Raw genomic sequence first — 17,869 nt, 5'->3', positions numbered from 1 at the left:
GTCCACTTCTGTGTTCTGTCCAAAACGGAGCCAAAAACTTGCATCAAAATCGCATGTGTGATCCTAGCCCTAGGATAAAAAAAATTCTGACAGTCCATTCCCCTGCAATAACATAGCACTATCAATTTACCTTCTTACCTTCTGAATAATCCACTATTCAGTGCTATATACATATCACCACTTTCCGCTCCCTGGCAGCTGGGATCTGAAGTGCTGTATTTATCTCACTTGTCCGCTTTGTCACCTATTGGCAGTGTCTTTTGTTGTTAAACAGCCCAAACATACTCAGACTGCGATATAGCGACACCACTCTTGTCCATTGGCTGTGTCAGCCTTTTTCAAGTACATGTGACTGAATTGCAACACTAGAAACAGCTGACTGACAGTAGGGGGCACAGTTTCTGGTGAAAAAAAAAGCTGACTTTTTTTGTCAGTTTCCCTTTAAATATTTGTGAGGTACTCAGTCAGGGTATGGATAAACTTGTATGGTGGGCTCCACTATACAAAGACTCCAAAAAAATAGTAATGTACATATCCACACACATCTTAATGCATAGACACCTGCAGTACTCTCTCACACCATTTTAACAATTTTGACAAGTGACATGGCAAGGTAAATATTTTCTGGCAAATTAAATTTCTTCCCATTGAATTAGAGGAAGGTTTTTTTTTTTTTCAGTTCGCCAAGTAGGATTTAAATAATACATGATGAACCAGAAACCCGCAGCAGAATGTTTTCCTGCATTTAAAAGATTTAGATTTTGCAGCAGTCTAAGAACATTACGTTGTAAACTACTTTTCGCTATGTTGTAAATGGTGAATCTGAACCCAAAAGGCTTATTTGCGGTTATATTTCACTTTCATAGCACCAACATATTGGGCAACACTATGTAATGGGCGACACAAATTTCACTTAAAACCATAAAATGCTGTCCAGACCTCATGATTTCTGTAGGATCGATTATTTTGGTGACTTTGAGGGTATGTTCACCCGGCTTATTTTCAGCCATTTTTCGGGCTGTAAACCCCCAGAAAAACGGCTGAAAATACGGAGGCTAAACGCCTCCAAATATCTGCCCATTGATTTAAATTGGAAAATCGGCGTTTCGTTCCCACGGGGTGTTTTTTTTACATGCCTTTTGTAAAAATGGCATGTAAAATAACGCCCCCTAAAAAAGAAGTGCATGTCACTTCTTGAGCTGTTTTTGGAGCTTTTTTTCATTGACTCAATAGAAAAACAGCTCCAAAAACGGCCGTAAAAAATGCTTGATGCTTTAAAATCAGCTGAAAATCAGGGACTGTTTTCGCTTGAAAACCGCTCCGTATTTACAGACGTTTTTTGTTTAGCGTGTGAACATACCCTGAAGGAGAAACCCAACACTGAGACTCTTCTTATGGGGGCAAGGTTAAAATAGGCGTATCTAAAATTGTTTTTTTTTTGGAAAGCAGAAAGCTTTATTGGAATAGAATAGGAAAATTCAGGTTATTCTGTACGGTTTGTAACCAATGTTCATGTAGATTGTAGTTTACGAACTCCAAGCTCAGATCTTGAGAACAGTCAGGTTTTTTTAATGAGTACCTGTCAGCTGTCCTGACATGTCTGTTTTAGTAAGTACTTATATTCACCATAAAATATTAATTCTGCAGTATATTTTATTAAATCTCTGCATTGTGTAATTCTTCTGTTATTCCTCCTGGAAATGTATGAATAAATTAATAAATGGGTGTTAGCACTTATTGATAGGGTGTGTTCATCCAGTTCTGACAGTGTCATACTGTATAAGAAGACACTATTGACAGGGGGAATGCTAACAGCTAGTTGTCCATTTATTCATAGATTTCCTGGAGGAATAAAAGGAATATGACAATGCTGAAATCTAACAAAAGATTATCCAGAATTGTTATTTCATGGGGAACATACTGTAAGGATATACTAAACAGACATGTCCGAAAAGCCGACACACTCTAAAAACATATATAGAAACAAAGTTTGTAGGGACCCTTTCACACTGCGTTTAATGGTCTCCGTTTGACTTATGCGTCACGAAAAGCAATCATTAAATTTAGGCTGTGACGAATGCCTAACAGTGGCACCCTTCACCTATAGATTTTAATGGTATCAGTTTAACAATTACGTCATGAACTCTCATGACCCTTACCATGGCGTATCCATCAAACGGATACCATTACGGATGCCACTATATCGCATCCATTTAACGTATCCTTCACCCATAGGCTATAATAGCATCCTTTTAACGGATACGTCATGAAAAGTTATTAAAAAGCCATAGGCTACCACGCTACTATGTTTAGTGTATACAATTTTTTTACTGGATGCCACTGGATAGAATCGCTAGTCTACTACGCTATTCTTTCGAAAAGCAAAATGATATACCCGATGTATACGGCTGGACGGAGGCCCAAAGAACAATGTATACGGCCCTATAGGTATGTTTGATGTATGCACCAGAAACAATCCATCAAACATACAGAGAAAACGCAGTGTAAAAGGGACCTTAGGCTGAAAAAAACCATAAGTCCATATAGTTCAACCCATTCCCTTCCACATAAAGCAAAAGCCGGATCAACCACCCATCTCCAGTATTCTAGTAAATATAACTTTTATAATTATTAGAAAAGAAAGCCATCCAGGCCCCTTTAAAACTCTTTCAATGAATTAACTATGACCAGTGGCGGATTAAGTAGACCATAGGCCCTGGGCTGTTCCACAAACTTGGGCACCCCTTCCCCACCGCTGCTCTGCCGTTTCTATAGTGAACACCACCTTTTTGTGCAAGCATTGACAAATGGGTGTTACGATTCCTTTTGTCAAAGGGCTGTGTCCCTACATACTGACAGTCTCCAACCATCGCTAACAGTATAACACTGTGTAGGGACACATCCTCCTGACAATGGGAATGGTAACACGCATTTGTCTATTAGTCCTGGGTACACAAAGACTTTATGTGGAATACAAGGATTTCCTACAACAGGCCTGTCAGGAGAGGGGACAAATCCTCTATAGATCCAGTGATTCACAAGTGACGTCTTCTCTGATGAGGAGTCGTTCTCTTTTCTTCTCCATCCTGATGAAACATCTTTGCTCCTCGCTTCTGCAGCCATTTCCAGCCTCTATAGAAACACAAAAATTCAGACACCAAGGCTCAGGACCATACATTAAAGGGGTTGTCCGGGCACGGACCGGTTTTTCATACTGATGACCTATCGATGTGCCCGGACAACCCCTTTTACTCAGACTAATAAATTAGAATGCATACAGACCCCAAACCTTCTAAACTTTTGCCGTCCCCAGACCAGACCTCAGAACAAGCACCCTAAACAAATACAGACCCCAGAACAAGCACCCTAAATATGGACCTCGGACGAGACCTCTAAAGACAGACCCCAGACCTGACGCCCTAAACTAATAATGACCCCAGACCAGGCCCCCTAAATACAGACCCCATAAACTAATGCAGACCCCATACCTAACTCGCTAAACTAATACAGAACACGACCACTAAATACAGACCCCCATAAACTAAGAGCCCAGACCAAACCCCCTAAATATACAGGCCCCAGACCAGACCCCCTAAATATACAGAACCCAGACCTCCTAAATACAGACCCCAGAGCAGACCCCTAAATACAGACAACAGACCAGACCCCTTGAATACAGACAACAGACCAGACCCACTAAATTAATAGACCCCCTAAATGCATACCCCCTAAATACAGACCCCAGATTAGACCCCCTAAATACAGATCCCTTAAACTAATACAGACCCCTAAATAGAGACCCCCAGGCCAGACCCCTTGAATACAGATGCTAGACCAGACCCACTAAACAAATACAGACCCCCTAAATATAGACCCCAGACCAGACCCCCTAAATACAGACCCCAGACCCTCTAAATACAGACCCCTTAAACTAATACAGACCCCCCCTAAATACAGACCCCAGACCCCTTAAACTAATACAGACCCCCTAAATACAGACTCCTTAAACTAATACAGACCCCAGATCAGACCCCCTAAGTACAGACCCCAGACCACCTAAATACAGACCCCAGACCAGACGCCCTACACACAAACCCCAGACCCCTTAAACATCAGCGTTGGGTTCCGTTGATGGATTCCGTCAGTAGACTGCACTATTGTTTCCACCAAAAAAAACGGAAACCTTATAGAACAGAGACAAACGGAAACCGTTAGCAATGGAAACATTACCATTAAAATCAATGGTAATGCAAACGGAAACTATGGTTTCCGTTTGCCTTTCCGTTAATGGGTTTCTCCAAAGGAAAGCTTTGACGGAACCCCTCAACGTAACCTAACGCTGATGTGAACAGGCCCTAAAATTTATGAGGTTGCAAAAACATTTGATAATAGCTGAACTCTTAATGTTAGTTGAGAATCAAAAATAGTAAAGAAGAAACGAAAACTCTGGAATTGACATTGACCGTGGCATCTGTGTTTCATTGCAGATTGGCGAGCTGGCAGCAGTGGTGGTAGAATTCTGCATGGAAATTCTAATTGTTTTGCACAACTCCTTCCAGCAGCACAGAGGCAAAACTCTTAGCTACTCCATCCAGAATATATTTAATTTCATCAGCATCCTTTATTCGGCCTTTGAGATTCTGATGAGAATTAGTTACGATGTGTGCCAATAGCTAATCTAGTGAAACAGAATTAAAGTAGCACTTTTGGGGTAAATTAAATGTACAGTTCTTTGCTTCAACTTGATTTTATGCTCTAAAATAAGCTGTAAACTAAAGTAGGTGTTAAAAAAATGAACTTCACCAAGCCAAACCGCAGCTTTCTTATCAAGAAATATAATATTATAATAATAATATTAGTGATAATTGATAAAAGCCCCCCAGTGAGAGGGCTGGCGACAGCACTCTGTGAACACCAATGCCACCTTAACTGGGTCACTTCACACGTTGCGTAAATACTGCGTTTTTTTTCGCAACGGAATAGGTTGCAGAAAATCTGCAGCAAATACAGTAGCAGCAAAGTGGATGAGATAGAACAAATCTCATCCACACGCTGCGTAAATACTGAGCGGAACAACCACTCAGAAATTGACCTGCAGTGCAGAATTTTATTGCGCAGCACGTCCATTTTATTTGCGTAAACGCTGCTTATTTGTTGCGGGATTTCCCCACTGAATTCAATGGGGAGGTAAATCCCGCAACAAATAACAGTTGTTGCATTTTTTTGCGGCAGGTTCGCAACAATTCCGCCACAAAGAACGCAACTCAGAAAAAAAACAAATCTCATACTTACCCAGAAGTTTTTGTTCCACATGTTTTATCCCATGTGACCGCCGCTACAGCCTGTGATTGGCTGTAGCGGCGGTCACACAGGGTGAAACCTCATCCCAGGAGGGCGCCTGGATGACGTCCAAGGGTCGGCCTCCTGGGATGACGCTTCACCCCATGTGACCACCGCTGCAGCCAATCACAGGCTGCAGCTGTCTCCTGGGATGAAACGTCACCCCAGGATGCAGGCCGGCTAAGTGCTGCAGTTTTTCGCAGTGGACATTCTGGGGGAAAAAATGCACCACAGTTTGGTGCACTTTTTCGCCCAAAATTCCCAGTGGCGCACAGGCTGGATACACTGCGTGCTATTACGCAGCGTATCTGCCCCGTGTGAACACAAACAGAAAAAATGGGACATAAATATCAAAACCACAAAAAAGGCCATACTCACTAGGTAGGTGGGTGGGTGAAAACCCGTTCCCATCAGGACGCAGACGGGTCAAAGAATGCTGCAGAAGGAGTGTGCATTAAATAGTGATAGCCCCTCCCACTAGTCTTGAGGGGAGTGGCGGACTAAGTGCTCAAAGGTGTGCGATAAATGTGTGTCAGTGTAGTGCTAGGGTGTGAATGGATGGTAAAAAATAAATATGTATGTATGAAAGTGTCAGAACTGTGTAATAATGTAATAAAAATAAATAAAATAAATGTGATGAATAGGGGTCAGTGCTGTGAATAGTACATGGGGTGTCAGTACTATGTGTAATACGTGGAGGGATAATGTGCTGGTCGTCAGGCATGGCGTATCTTGCCGAATAACAGCCTATTTGTAACGCCGCTAGTGTTAGCTAAAGCGGGCTGCTCTGCATTCCAAACCAAACGCCAGCACATCATGCCCTCCCAGCATATAAGACCCGGCTGCGTCCTGAAAAAAAGTGTAGTATACGTAGTAAGAAATATCCATGAAACATGGGGTATTAGTTGTTATTTTGGCCAAAATACGCAAAGCTCGCAACCCAACGTCAAGGGTCCCCAGTGCCTTGCGAGTCCCTAACCAGAACTTTTCGTTCCTAATTTAAAAACACAAACAGAAAAAATGGGACATAAATATCAAAACCACAAAAAAGGCCATACTCACTAGGTAGGTGGGTGGGTGAAAACCCGTTCCCATCAGGACGCAGACGGGTCAAAGAATGCTGCAGAAGGAGTGTGCATTAAATAGTGATAGCCCCTCCCACTAGTCTTGAGGGGAGTGGCGGACTAAGTGCTCAAAGGTGTGCGATAAATGTGTGTCAGTGTAGTGCTAGGGTGTGAATGGATGGTAAAAAATAAATATGTATGTATGAAAGTGTCAGAACTGTGTAATAATGTAATAAAAATAAATAAAATAAATGTGATGAATAGGGGTCAGTGCTGTGAATAGTACATGGGGTGTCAGTACTATGTGTAATACGTGGAGGGATAATGTGCTGGTCGTCAGGCATGGCGTATCTTGCCGAATAACAGCCTATTTGTAACGCCGCTAGTGTTAGCTAAAGCGGGCTGCTCTGCATTCCAAACCAAACGCCAGCACATCATGCCCTCCCAGCATATAAGACCCGGCTGCGTCCTGAAAAAAAGTGTAGTATACGTAGTAAGAAATATCCATGAAACATGGGGTATTAGTTGTTATTTTGGCCAAAATACGCAAAGCTCGCAACCCAACGTCAAGGGTCCCCAGTGCCTTGCGAGTCCCTAACCAGAACTTTTCGTTCCTAATTTAAAAACACAAACAGAAAAAATGGGACATAAATATCAAAACCACAATACATATACATACATATTTATTTTTTACCATCCATTCACACCCTAGCACTACACTGACACACATTTATCGCACACCTTTGAGCACTTAGTCCGCCACTCCCCTCAAGACTAGTGGGAGGGGCTATCACTATTTAATGCACACTCCTTCTGCAGCATTCTTTGACCCGTCTGCGTCCTGATGGGAACGGGTTTTCACCCACCCACCTACCTAGTGAGTATGGCCTTTTTTGTGGCCCGTGTGAACACAGCCTATAAATAGGCATTGCTGCTGAATCTACTTACAATAGTGAGGTTCTTAGCGCACATTTTTATCAAATTGTGTGAGCCCACCTGCCACGACAATATATATATAAATATACAGTGGTCCCTCAAGTTAGAATATTAATTGCTTCCATTGTAAGTGGACAATATTGTGACTTGAGACCATATGGAAAACAAATAATTGGTTCCAAAGCCCCTAAAAAGTCAAAAGAAAAAAAATAAATTAGAAAAAAAGATGAAGCAGATACTACTATAGATAAAGCAAGTACTTACATATAATAGCTGCTGGAAGGTGTAAATCACTTTCTATGATGACAGGAGTTTCTGTACAGTACACAGTGTAACAGAAAAATAACATGGAGCCGCCCTCACCTGGTGTCCAAAGAAGCAACTCAACCTGGCGCAGGTAGATAGCAGTACGGAACTGGTAGTACTGTACTGTAGAGAGGCGCTACTAGACAGCCAATCAGTGCATCATTTCAGTAATACAGTTGTTTTACCAGTAAATGCCCATGCTGGTTGGCTGGATCTTCGCACAGTTTTCTAAATCTCCTGGTGCACAGTTTTTGTGCTGATGTTAATGTCAGAGGAGGTTTGGAGCTCTGCAGTTGAGTCTTTAAAACGTTGGCGACTTTTATGAACTATGCCTTTCAACACTCGGGGACCCAACTCTGTAGCTTAATGTGGTCGGCACTTCGTGGCTACGTTGCTGTGGTTCCTAAATGCTTCTACTTTGTAATAATACCACTCATAGTTGATCGTGGAATATCTAGGAGGGAAGAAATTTCACAAACTGACTTGTTGAAACAGTAGCATCCTATTACGGGATCACGCTGGAATTCAGTGAGCACTTTACAATGACCCATTCTTTCACAAATGTTTGTGAAGGCAGACTGCATGGCTAGGTGTTGGATTTAAAGGGGTTGTCCAGTCATAAGAAATTGATGGCCTTTTTCCAGGATAGGCCATCAATATCCGAACGGTCGGGGTCCGACTCCCGGCACCCCCACCGATTAGCGGTTTTGAAAGGGCCGCGGCGCTCATGCAAGCGCTGCTTCCTCTTCATTCCTTATCTGCCCATACTGTAAATCACCGACACACTTGTAGTGATGGTTCACAGTATTACAGCCTTCTCCCATTCAAGTGAATAGGAGAAGGCTGTATTCGGGGGACAGAGGTAGCAGTTGCAACCAGGCCCTGGTTCTTGAAGGTGCTCAAAGGACCCTGTGCCACTTGAGAAGACCGTGTAAAAAATTGCACATGGTAGGTGCCATGTAACTCATCTGTCCCCTGCATACTGATTTTTCCCTAAAAACCCTCATAGCATGGTCAATTACATATTTACAACGATTTAAAGAAAACGGGTACTGAAAAGATCAACATAGTATAACCTTGCACCAATTGATTCTGCAAATATAAATGCGGAAATTATAAAAGGGAGACAATGATTATGGCACCTTTTATTTAGTAGATACTTGGCACAGTGTAGCTGAAAAACAAACTCTTAGGCTATGGCGTAGCTATAGGGGTCGCAGCGGTCGCACTTGCGACCGGGCCCCTAAGACTGGGGGGCCCACGGGCCCCCGTTGCCATACAGCACGCTTCCTAAAGAAATCTTCTGTGCCAAGCCAGCACTTCCTGGTTACAGTCACATGGTACACATAGTGTACCATGTGACCGTGTTGTCACGTGACACGTCTTCCAGACAGTAGAATGGAAGAGTCGGTGCAGAGGACTCCAGGTAAGCTGCAGTCTGGAATGTAATGTATTGTGATGTAATGTAATGTCTTGTAATGTATTGTGCTGTTTGCGGTGGAGAGGGAGGGGTGTTAAATCACAGCCCCCCTCCTCCCTCCACCGCAAACTGCACAATCCAACAGTCAATGGGTGCGTGAAAACCACGCATGTCACACGGAAGCACTTCCGTGGGACACGCGTGATTCGCGCTACAGCACTGTAAAGGATGAATGAAAACAGAAAAGCACCACATCCAAACAGAGTGTCATATAGCCTATAAAGAGTAGGGTACAATTAACACAGCACATGTCTGATACAAAAATATAAACTTTATTAAACATAATCGCAAGAATTAAAAGATGAGTCATACAAAGCATGACATGGAGACGTTCAACAAATGCAGAGGAACTGTAAACATGATGGGTGAAATAACAGACAGAGACAATGTGTATTTGTCAAACTGATACAAACAGGCTAGCTAAATAAATAAATGATCAATGAGAGCTATAGTGCAAACAATGGCATGAACAGTACAATACTGTATGCAAGGAAGGCAAACAGAGTGTCATAATGATGGCGGCTGAGCGAAAATCACGCAGCCACGCATTAAATATGCTGATGACAAACAGAGCTGTTACGTGCCTTTTGCGCACGTAAAACGCCGCAATTTTTGCATGCGCAAAACGCACACACTCGTGTAAACCCGGCCTAATAATAATTAACCCCATCATGTACCTCACACATTAACCCATTATGACTGAGAAAAATTATGGGGTTAATTATTATTAATTTGAGGCACATTCAAAATTCAGCATCACACCTCGCGCCTCACATTAGAAAACTAAAGAACTTTTTTTTTATTACTGTTCACAAAGTAAATGAAGTATCGGTATCGAAGTCCAAATTTTGGTATGGTGACATCCCTACACTGTGGGTCGCGTCCCCCTGGGGGTTCGTGTGAAGACCTCCGGGAGGTCGCGAGTCACTCACCGAGGTCCCGGTTCCATTCAATCCTGGAGCAAGGAGCTGACATCTCCTTGATCCAGCATTCCCTGTGCCCTGAGCGGCTCGACACAGGCTGGCGGGATGTAGCGACATCATCGTGCCTGCCTCAGCTGAGTCTGGGGAGCATTATACGGTATGGGGCTATTATGGGGGGGCATTATACGGTATGGGGCATTATACTGTGTGGGGGCATTATACTATGGGGGCTGTTGGGCAAGGCGTCTGGGCATAGGCGCGCGCAGGGGTCTGATGATGATGGTGGTGTTGGGGAGTGGTAGGGGGGCCCAAGCTGAATTCTTGCACCCGGGCCCATGAGCCTTTAGCTACGCCTCTGGCTATGATCACTTGTGTTAGTTTAGCCTTAGGCAAATCCAACACATATTTACTAAAGGATTTGATGCAGAAATGCAAGGTTTTTTTTCGGATTTCTGCTGCGGATCTGCAGTTTGATGTGCGGCGGATTCACACGAGAATTTGCTACGTTCACTGGGGCAAATCCACATGTGGAAATCTTCTGACTTTTCTGTAGGGAACCTGCATCAATAAGTGACATGTCACTTCTTTTAAATTCACGCAGTAAATTTCTTTGATGTCTTCACAGGAAGGTGGATTGTTTGCGGATTTCATGCAGATTTTGGTATAGAAACCCACGTGAAATATCAGACGTGATATATAATAGCATGTAGATGGTAAATGGTTACATCTAGTGATAATAACGCAGTTCTATTTATTTAAGACCGGTATTATTTTCTAGCAGAATCTCAACAAAAGAACTTTGTATTGAACTGTTATTACATAGCATCCACCACTAGGTGGCATAGTAGTCAAAGCAACTAGCCTTGATCGCTCAGAGAAGAGGCTGAGTTATGGTGACATCATTGGCAGAGGGAATGATATTGCATAGAATAAGGCTTATTTCTGAGGATGCAGAGTAGATTTATGAAGCATGGATACCCAGTATTATTTTCTGCGAGAGACCGTCCTGCTGCTGACTGGCACACATTTATATCTCCTACTAGTTATTCCTCTTTCTTTTCCACAATCTTTACCTGCTATATGAGGACATGCCTTCACCGTCTATATAGTTCTATGCAGATTGATATAGTGAATTTTGGGTATTTTTTATTTTCTTCAATCAGTTGTGCAACATTTGTTTATTATTGGATTTTTCTAAATATATTTTTTTTGTTGCTAAATGATGTTCTAAAGCTAAAATGTTACTGTATGACTGTAAGGCATTATGTGTGGTGAAAAGGATTGAGAGCATGCTTTATTACTGGGAAGCAATGAATCCTGTAAATGTAGCCTTGGGACTCATTAGGAGCCAGTAATGGGTCAGTGGTCTCACCGGTTACTGATGGTCATTGATGCAGTGTGGTAAAAGATCACCAAGCTGATGATACACCTGCAATGTTCTGTACATAATCTGGGAATAAAGGCTAAGAAGTTCATACACATGCAAATATAGGTGTGTGTGCGCAGACATAGTTAAACTGAATTTGTCACTGAACACTTTGGAACTTCATTGTCTGTGCATTGTGATAACTGACTTAAAATAATGCAATCCTATGTGCAACCACAAGTAAATCATCATGATATCCGATGACCTCTTACTAAATGAAAAACTCTATCAGTTTGTCTATCTATCATCTGTCTGTATATCTATGTCTGTCTTCCTCATATTTATCCTTTTATCAAATCTCTCTCTCTCTCTCATATCTACTTCTCTATATAGCTCTAATATCTATCTATCTATCTATCTATCTATCTATCTATCTATCTATCTATCTATCTATCTGTGTCTGTCTATCTCATATCTATCTATCTATCTATCTATCTATCTATCTATCTATCTATCTATCTATCTATCTATCCTTATCTGTGTCGGTCTTTCTCATATCTATCCTTTTATCTCATATCTATTTATCTAGCTGTAAAATCTATCTATCTATCTATCTATCTATCTATCTCTATACATCGTAAATCCCTTTCATAGAGTATAATTATGCACCACATTATGAAGGAAACTACATATGCAATGGTTTCTTATTCTTCTGATTGGTCAGGCTTATTACTTACTGACTTGAACTGAAACTGCTCACCTGAAATATTGGTAACAATGATGTGTGCAACGTGACGTTTTGCAACTTTATGAAATAATACATAGTAATAATAAAGTTTAAAAATCGAAACCAATCATGATTTCACTATTGATCAGGGTCTCATCTTTGACATATAGTTACTACCCACTTTGAATATCTAGAAGCAGTACAGATCTATTGCAGATACATAGACGGAATGATGGCCAGAGGCGTGCTTGTATATGGATTTTAAGTGCTGAAACATATAGTTTCAATATTGTGGGCCACAGGAGAAAAAAAACCCACAATGATTTTATGGTTTATTTTAAATTCTGTTCACGTCTGCGTTGGAGGCTCTATTAGTGGCCTCCCTTGCAGATCTGGCAGGGATTACCGGTGAGTAAAATCACAGACACCCCCACCGGAAAGCCGATGGAACCCATTAAAGTCAATGGGTCCCGCCGGCCACCAGCGGTGTCCGTTGCTTACATTCTTCCCCTATTCTGCTCCTCTGACAAAGCAAAACATTGGGACACACCTAATGGAACATAAACAGAGAAAGTATAACGGAAAGATTTGCACCTCTTCAGTGTTTTGGACCCACTCCTGGTTTTGGTTTCTAAATACTGATGCAAAATACTACCAAAATTGAAAGCGCTGAAACATTTAGTAATAATAGAGATTTAGAGCAAGAAGTTATACCATTCTTCTCACTGTCTGAATACATTGTTTTGTGACAGTGGCCTGCTGACATAATCTCCACACGCAGCTTTTAAAAAGCATCTGTACATTTATAATTACTTTTAATGTCAAGGAGACAAATCAGAACATTTGCAGTAGAGCTCAGCCAAGCGCCCTGCATCTTCAGCTGTGATCGGGGCTCCTCATTAGGCTGAAGTCGGGCTCATAGATATTTTATGTGAGCTGTTTTCAGCCTGACAAGGAGCGCTGATCACAGCTGAAGTTGCAGGGCACTCGGCTGAGCATTTCTGCACCTTCGTTTCAGCAATGGTAGGGCGTCAGCACTCGGACCCCAACCGGTCAAAACTTTTGAAATGTCTCTGATGTATCAAAAGTTGAAAACACCTCTGGAATATCCAGTCTGGTGGGAAAACCCATAATATATATATATATCTATGTTTACCAAACTGGTTTTAGTGACTTAACCTACAGGGAAGCAGCAAGGCTTTTTCCTGTTCACTTTGTATAACTTGCCAAGAAAGAGTAGGAGAAAAGGAAGTGAGAACTCCTGGTATTATATTCCCGGCTCCAAAATGTGGTTGTCACATCCAAACATTTGCCTTACAAATTAAGCCGAATATTGCTACTATAATTCTACAGACCTTTGTGGACGTAATGATTTTATCTGGTTTTAATGTATTCATAAGTTACTTATGTCTCCATAAATAAATAGACCATGTCTTTCAGCAATATACTTGCCTGTATCTTTAGTTATTTATTTTTTGTAGCTTTTGTATTGCAGGGACACAACATATTTGCCAACTTGTCATCCCAGCAGTACAGCGACCTCATGCAGCTTCTGAAGCAGTCTATTCTCGCCACGGACATCACACTATATTTTGAGTATGTATGCGCGTTTCGGTTTTTTTAAATGTTAACTAAATCAATATATGTATGTGTGTGTATATATATATATATATATTTGTGTATTCTTTATCCTAATTTGACATTTTCCTTGTAGCAAATTCCGAGTATGAGCTTTTCACATCAGAAGATGGTGCTGCTGAGCAGTCTTTGACTGACCTCATACGAGTAAAATTTAAAGAGCCTTAGCTAGTTTGGTTCTAAAAATTACTGGCTTATTTGTACATTCAGAAGATAATAGGGTAGCTGCTGCCTTTTTTTTGGGGGGGGGGGGGGATTTATTACTCGCTCTACCCCAGTTTGCGGTCGTCGAAAAGACACATCAAAAAAATAGCACAGCACTTTTCTATAAAAAATGTGGGCGGAGCTTAGATTTCACTCTCTGGCGCACAGACGGCCAGAGATGCACCGAATTTAATAAAAGACGTGCGCCTCTTAATAAATTGAGCGCATCTTGTTTCAGCGTGTTTTAGATGAAGACTGATATCTGATGCACCAGTCTTAATAAATTCCCCCTCATTTAATGCGGTGTATGCTGAAAAAGAGAAGACAGAAACAGTAATTAACCACCTCCGTCTTGTCTCCAAACCTGTTCCTGAAATCAAGTAGGGGCAGGTAGGGTGCCCAGCTGTAGGGAGCAGGCAATAAACACGGGTATTGTACAGCACCGGTTTAAAGCCCAGGACTGGAGTTAATGGCACTTGGTCATAAGCAAGTTCAAGAAGCTTGTTGTAGGGGCAGCCAAAGTATTCCATGATTCCTGGCTAGTGTTATGTTCTGTCCAAGACTTGTAGACTGCTTCGGTTGCCCCCACGTCACACACAGAATTGTGTGTTTCACATTATGTTTGTCGAACTCTTCAGATTACCTGCATCACTTTCTACATAAATTTCAATTTTACAGCAACGAAATATACAAAATTTTGATTTATTATCATCTGGTACACATAGCCTTTAACACATTTAGGCACCTCTCTTCTTTTCAGTCATTTTTTATATGACCTCATGGGCAATCCTTTTAAAGTCTGTAATTCTTCGTTTAACATTGTAACATTTCCCATTTTCTAACTAGTGCACGTTATTGTTTTTATTCTGCTTTTATTTATATTGTGTATATTTCTCCATTCTTATACATAGCTACCTTCAAATTTTTGCTGAAACTGTGACTAATGTGTAACAGTCATCCAAAGTCCCACTCTTCAGTGCTCTCTGATAACTGATAATCATTCTCAATGAATGTGGTAGCAAATAGTTGTTATATAGGGTCCGTGTGTGACATATTCCACATACTTTCTGAGCAGCAAATCTGCAGCATTTCCGTTTGTATATTGGAGTCTGTAACTATACTGACCTCCAAAGAATGTCCCATATAATCATTGCATGTACCTTCATTCTCCTTCATTCAATCTGAGTGTATATGTGTAACATGGCGCTGACCTATAAAAACTAGGGCAGACTAAAAAGCTTTCTGAACTTTCTCCGTAACATTTTTTAAAAATGAATTGATTATTGATTGGGTACGGACAGCAACATTGACTTTCTGCCTTCATTTGTTTTTGTGCCTGAGGCCATAGTATGCCTCTTCCCAGCACTGAGCAGATCAAATCTGTCTTAGGCCTTGTTCACTCGCACTTTTTTTATGTTTAATCTTTTTATTTTTTTAAATTCTATAGAGAAACCTATGGAGAAGAACGCCAGAAAAAAACGCAATAACTAGAATATGCTGTCTTTTAAATAAAAATGCAGCATACCCAAAAACACAACAAAAATGCCAAAAGTCCAAACACCATGGGGGAATTTATTACTCATTCTATGCCAGTTTTCTGGCGCCGAAAAGTTGCAAATGTTACAAAGTCACAATTCGCGCAAGAAATTTTCGATGCAAACGTGAATTTTCTGCTGTTTGCATTGCTCACACACTTTTCTTAAAAGTGGGTAGAGCTTAGCAGAATGGGCGGGGCCACACGCAACCCAACAAATTTACTATAATTCAAGTCAGAAGCAGGCCGAAATTATAGCGCAAATCTACGCCAGCTCGTATCTTACTCCAGCGTGTTATACATTAAGACCTATGTATGTAGGCATTCTCATATTTCACTATAGACTATCAACTACACCCGGCCACAGTGTTTTTGACCAAAAACAAAAATGTGTATAAAAACACAGCAGAACGCTGTGTGTGAAACCGACAAGAAAGGGACCTTGTTTTCAATAGTAAAATTTCTAATTCTACAAAACAGTTTGAATATATTTGCCAATATTTAGCTTTATTTATCTTGTACTTTTTTATGATGTTTTCTTCTGCATTCATATCTAAAGCAAAATTCAACATTCTGCTGGTTTCCACTTACCACATAGCAGTGCATTGTGGGAACTCATGTGACAGATACACAATTGGATATAAGCCATTATGTCACATGAACGTTTATGTCGAGCAGGTAAACCCCGTACAGATTCTAGTAGAATTTCTACATTTTACTTTAGGTGTAAATTAAGCAGAAAATGATTCATAGACTATAAGATAAGTTAAGCAAAGTGTTTACAAAGATGTCCAAATTTAGGTAAATTTTTCTGTGAAATGTTGTTTAAAAGGTGTTTTGTTTTTTTAAGCAAAACCCTAATAGGATGCTTTGAGCAACAAGTCCACCTTTTTCTCTGAGCATGCTACGTGAGGTCCTGCAGAGTCTGTCCCACCAGATCAAATGTATACAGCCTTTCTCTGCTTGTCCTCATGTCAATGAGCACTTTGGTCACATTCACAACTCACCTGGAGGTACTACACCATATCTTAGTAATGAGCAGAGGTGTAAGGCTGGGTTCAAAATTCGTTTTTAGCTCAAAACTGCGCCATTTTGTTGCAATTTTAACAAAAATGGAGTGGTTTTAAATTTTTATTTAAAATCATCCATTTTGACCGCAACCTGTGAACCGTTCCGAACGTAAATCTCTTGGGGCTTTATGCAAAATCTGCATCAAGACCCCCATTACCTACCACATGCGATTGGTAATACTTGCATCTTTCTACTTGGCAGAGGGGCCTTTGGGCACCAGGGACTGGATGTTACTTCTACCTTTGCACCGCCTATATCTTTACCCCTGGTGGGCACTAACCTGCTCAATATCACGTTGTGTCTAGAGCAGGGGTCTGAAACCTGTGGCTCTTTAGCTATTAGGAAACTACAACTCCTAGCATGTCCTAACAAGGATATGATAGGAGTTGTAGTTTTACATCTAGAGGGCTACAGGTTGCAGACCAGTGCTCTAGGGGATAACAAGTACTTAACTTGGTTACTTTATGTATAGAGAAACACATCTCTTTGCACTTTGCTTGATGGTGCATGCCAATGACTCTGCTGAAAATGTAGGCACTAGTTAATGTGAGATCTACATGCTTCCTTCAGCTTACCATTTATCCGCCTCTGAGGCTCTTAATGTCCTCGTCATGCCATGAATCTGAATGAGAGAAATTAATTTTGTTTTGTGCTTATGACTTTGAATCCTATTAGCGGCATTTGTAATACGTATTTGTGTCACATTGCCGTTCGCCCCAACCACACAACATAAGCCTCTTCTATTCTCTGCCAGCAATCTTTGTATTAGCCAGAGTAATGAAGAAAAAAGCTCAAAATTCAGTCTGAAAATTGCAGCGATTTGCTATGTGCTGAGACAGCCTGTCTGTCGTTTGAGCGGTTTTTACATTACACACATGGATTATGCCAATGTCAAATCATCATTCAGTTGTTCGGTGGGCACAAGATTATTCATTTCTGTAAAATATTCCCAGATATAACAACCTACACCTAAACAACTATACAAAAATAAGTTTGTTCTGGAAAAATAAAAGAAATAGATTAGAACTCTGCTGTCCTCTGATATAAACGACTCAAGGTTGCTGTATTTTATTATTTTTATTATTGTTTTTGGGGCAATGAGCGGCTTTTAGGGTAATCCTCTCTTAAAGGAGCACAAAACCTAAAGAACAAAAATTTTAAAAGTGAAGCATATAAATAGAGCCGCTAAAATTATAAACACATAGGTGTGCAAATGTCTATGAAGGATCTTAGACCTGGGGATAAGTGAGATAAAGGTGATCAGGTGGCATGCACTTTTC

The 17,869-nt window shown here is 41.0% G+C and overlaps 1 protein-coding gene across 1 annotated transcript in view; it reads left to right on the top strand.

Annotated features, from left to right (window-relative positions):
- The window catches only part of PDE11A (phosphodiesterase 11A), a 374,654-nt gene that overhangs the window by 296,179 nt on the left and 60,606 nt on the right, over positions 1–17,869 (top strand). The window contains exon 15 of the mRNA XM_075829512.1: positions 13,638–13,738. Coding sequence (XP_075685627.1) covers positions 13,638–13,738 — 101 coding nt within the window. The remainder of the gene's footprint in view (positions 1–13,637; positions 13,739–17,869) is intronic.

This window comes from Rhinoderma darwinii, chromosome 6 (assembly GCF_050947455.1).
Source record: "Rhinoderma darwinii isolate aRhiDar2 chromosome 6, aRhiDar2.hap1, whole genome shotgun sequence".
Taxonomy (NCBI): Eukaryota; Metazoa; Chordata; class Amphibia; order Anura; family Rhinodermatidae; genus Rhinoderma; species Rhinoderma darwinii.
The sequence above is the reverse complement of the archived record's forward strand: the minus strand, read 5'-3'. Positions and strand labels throughout refer to the sequence as shown.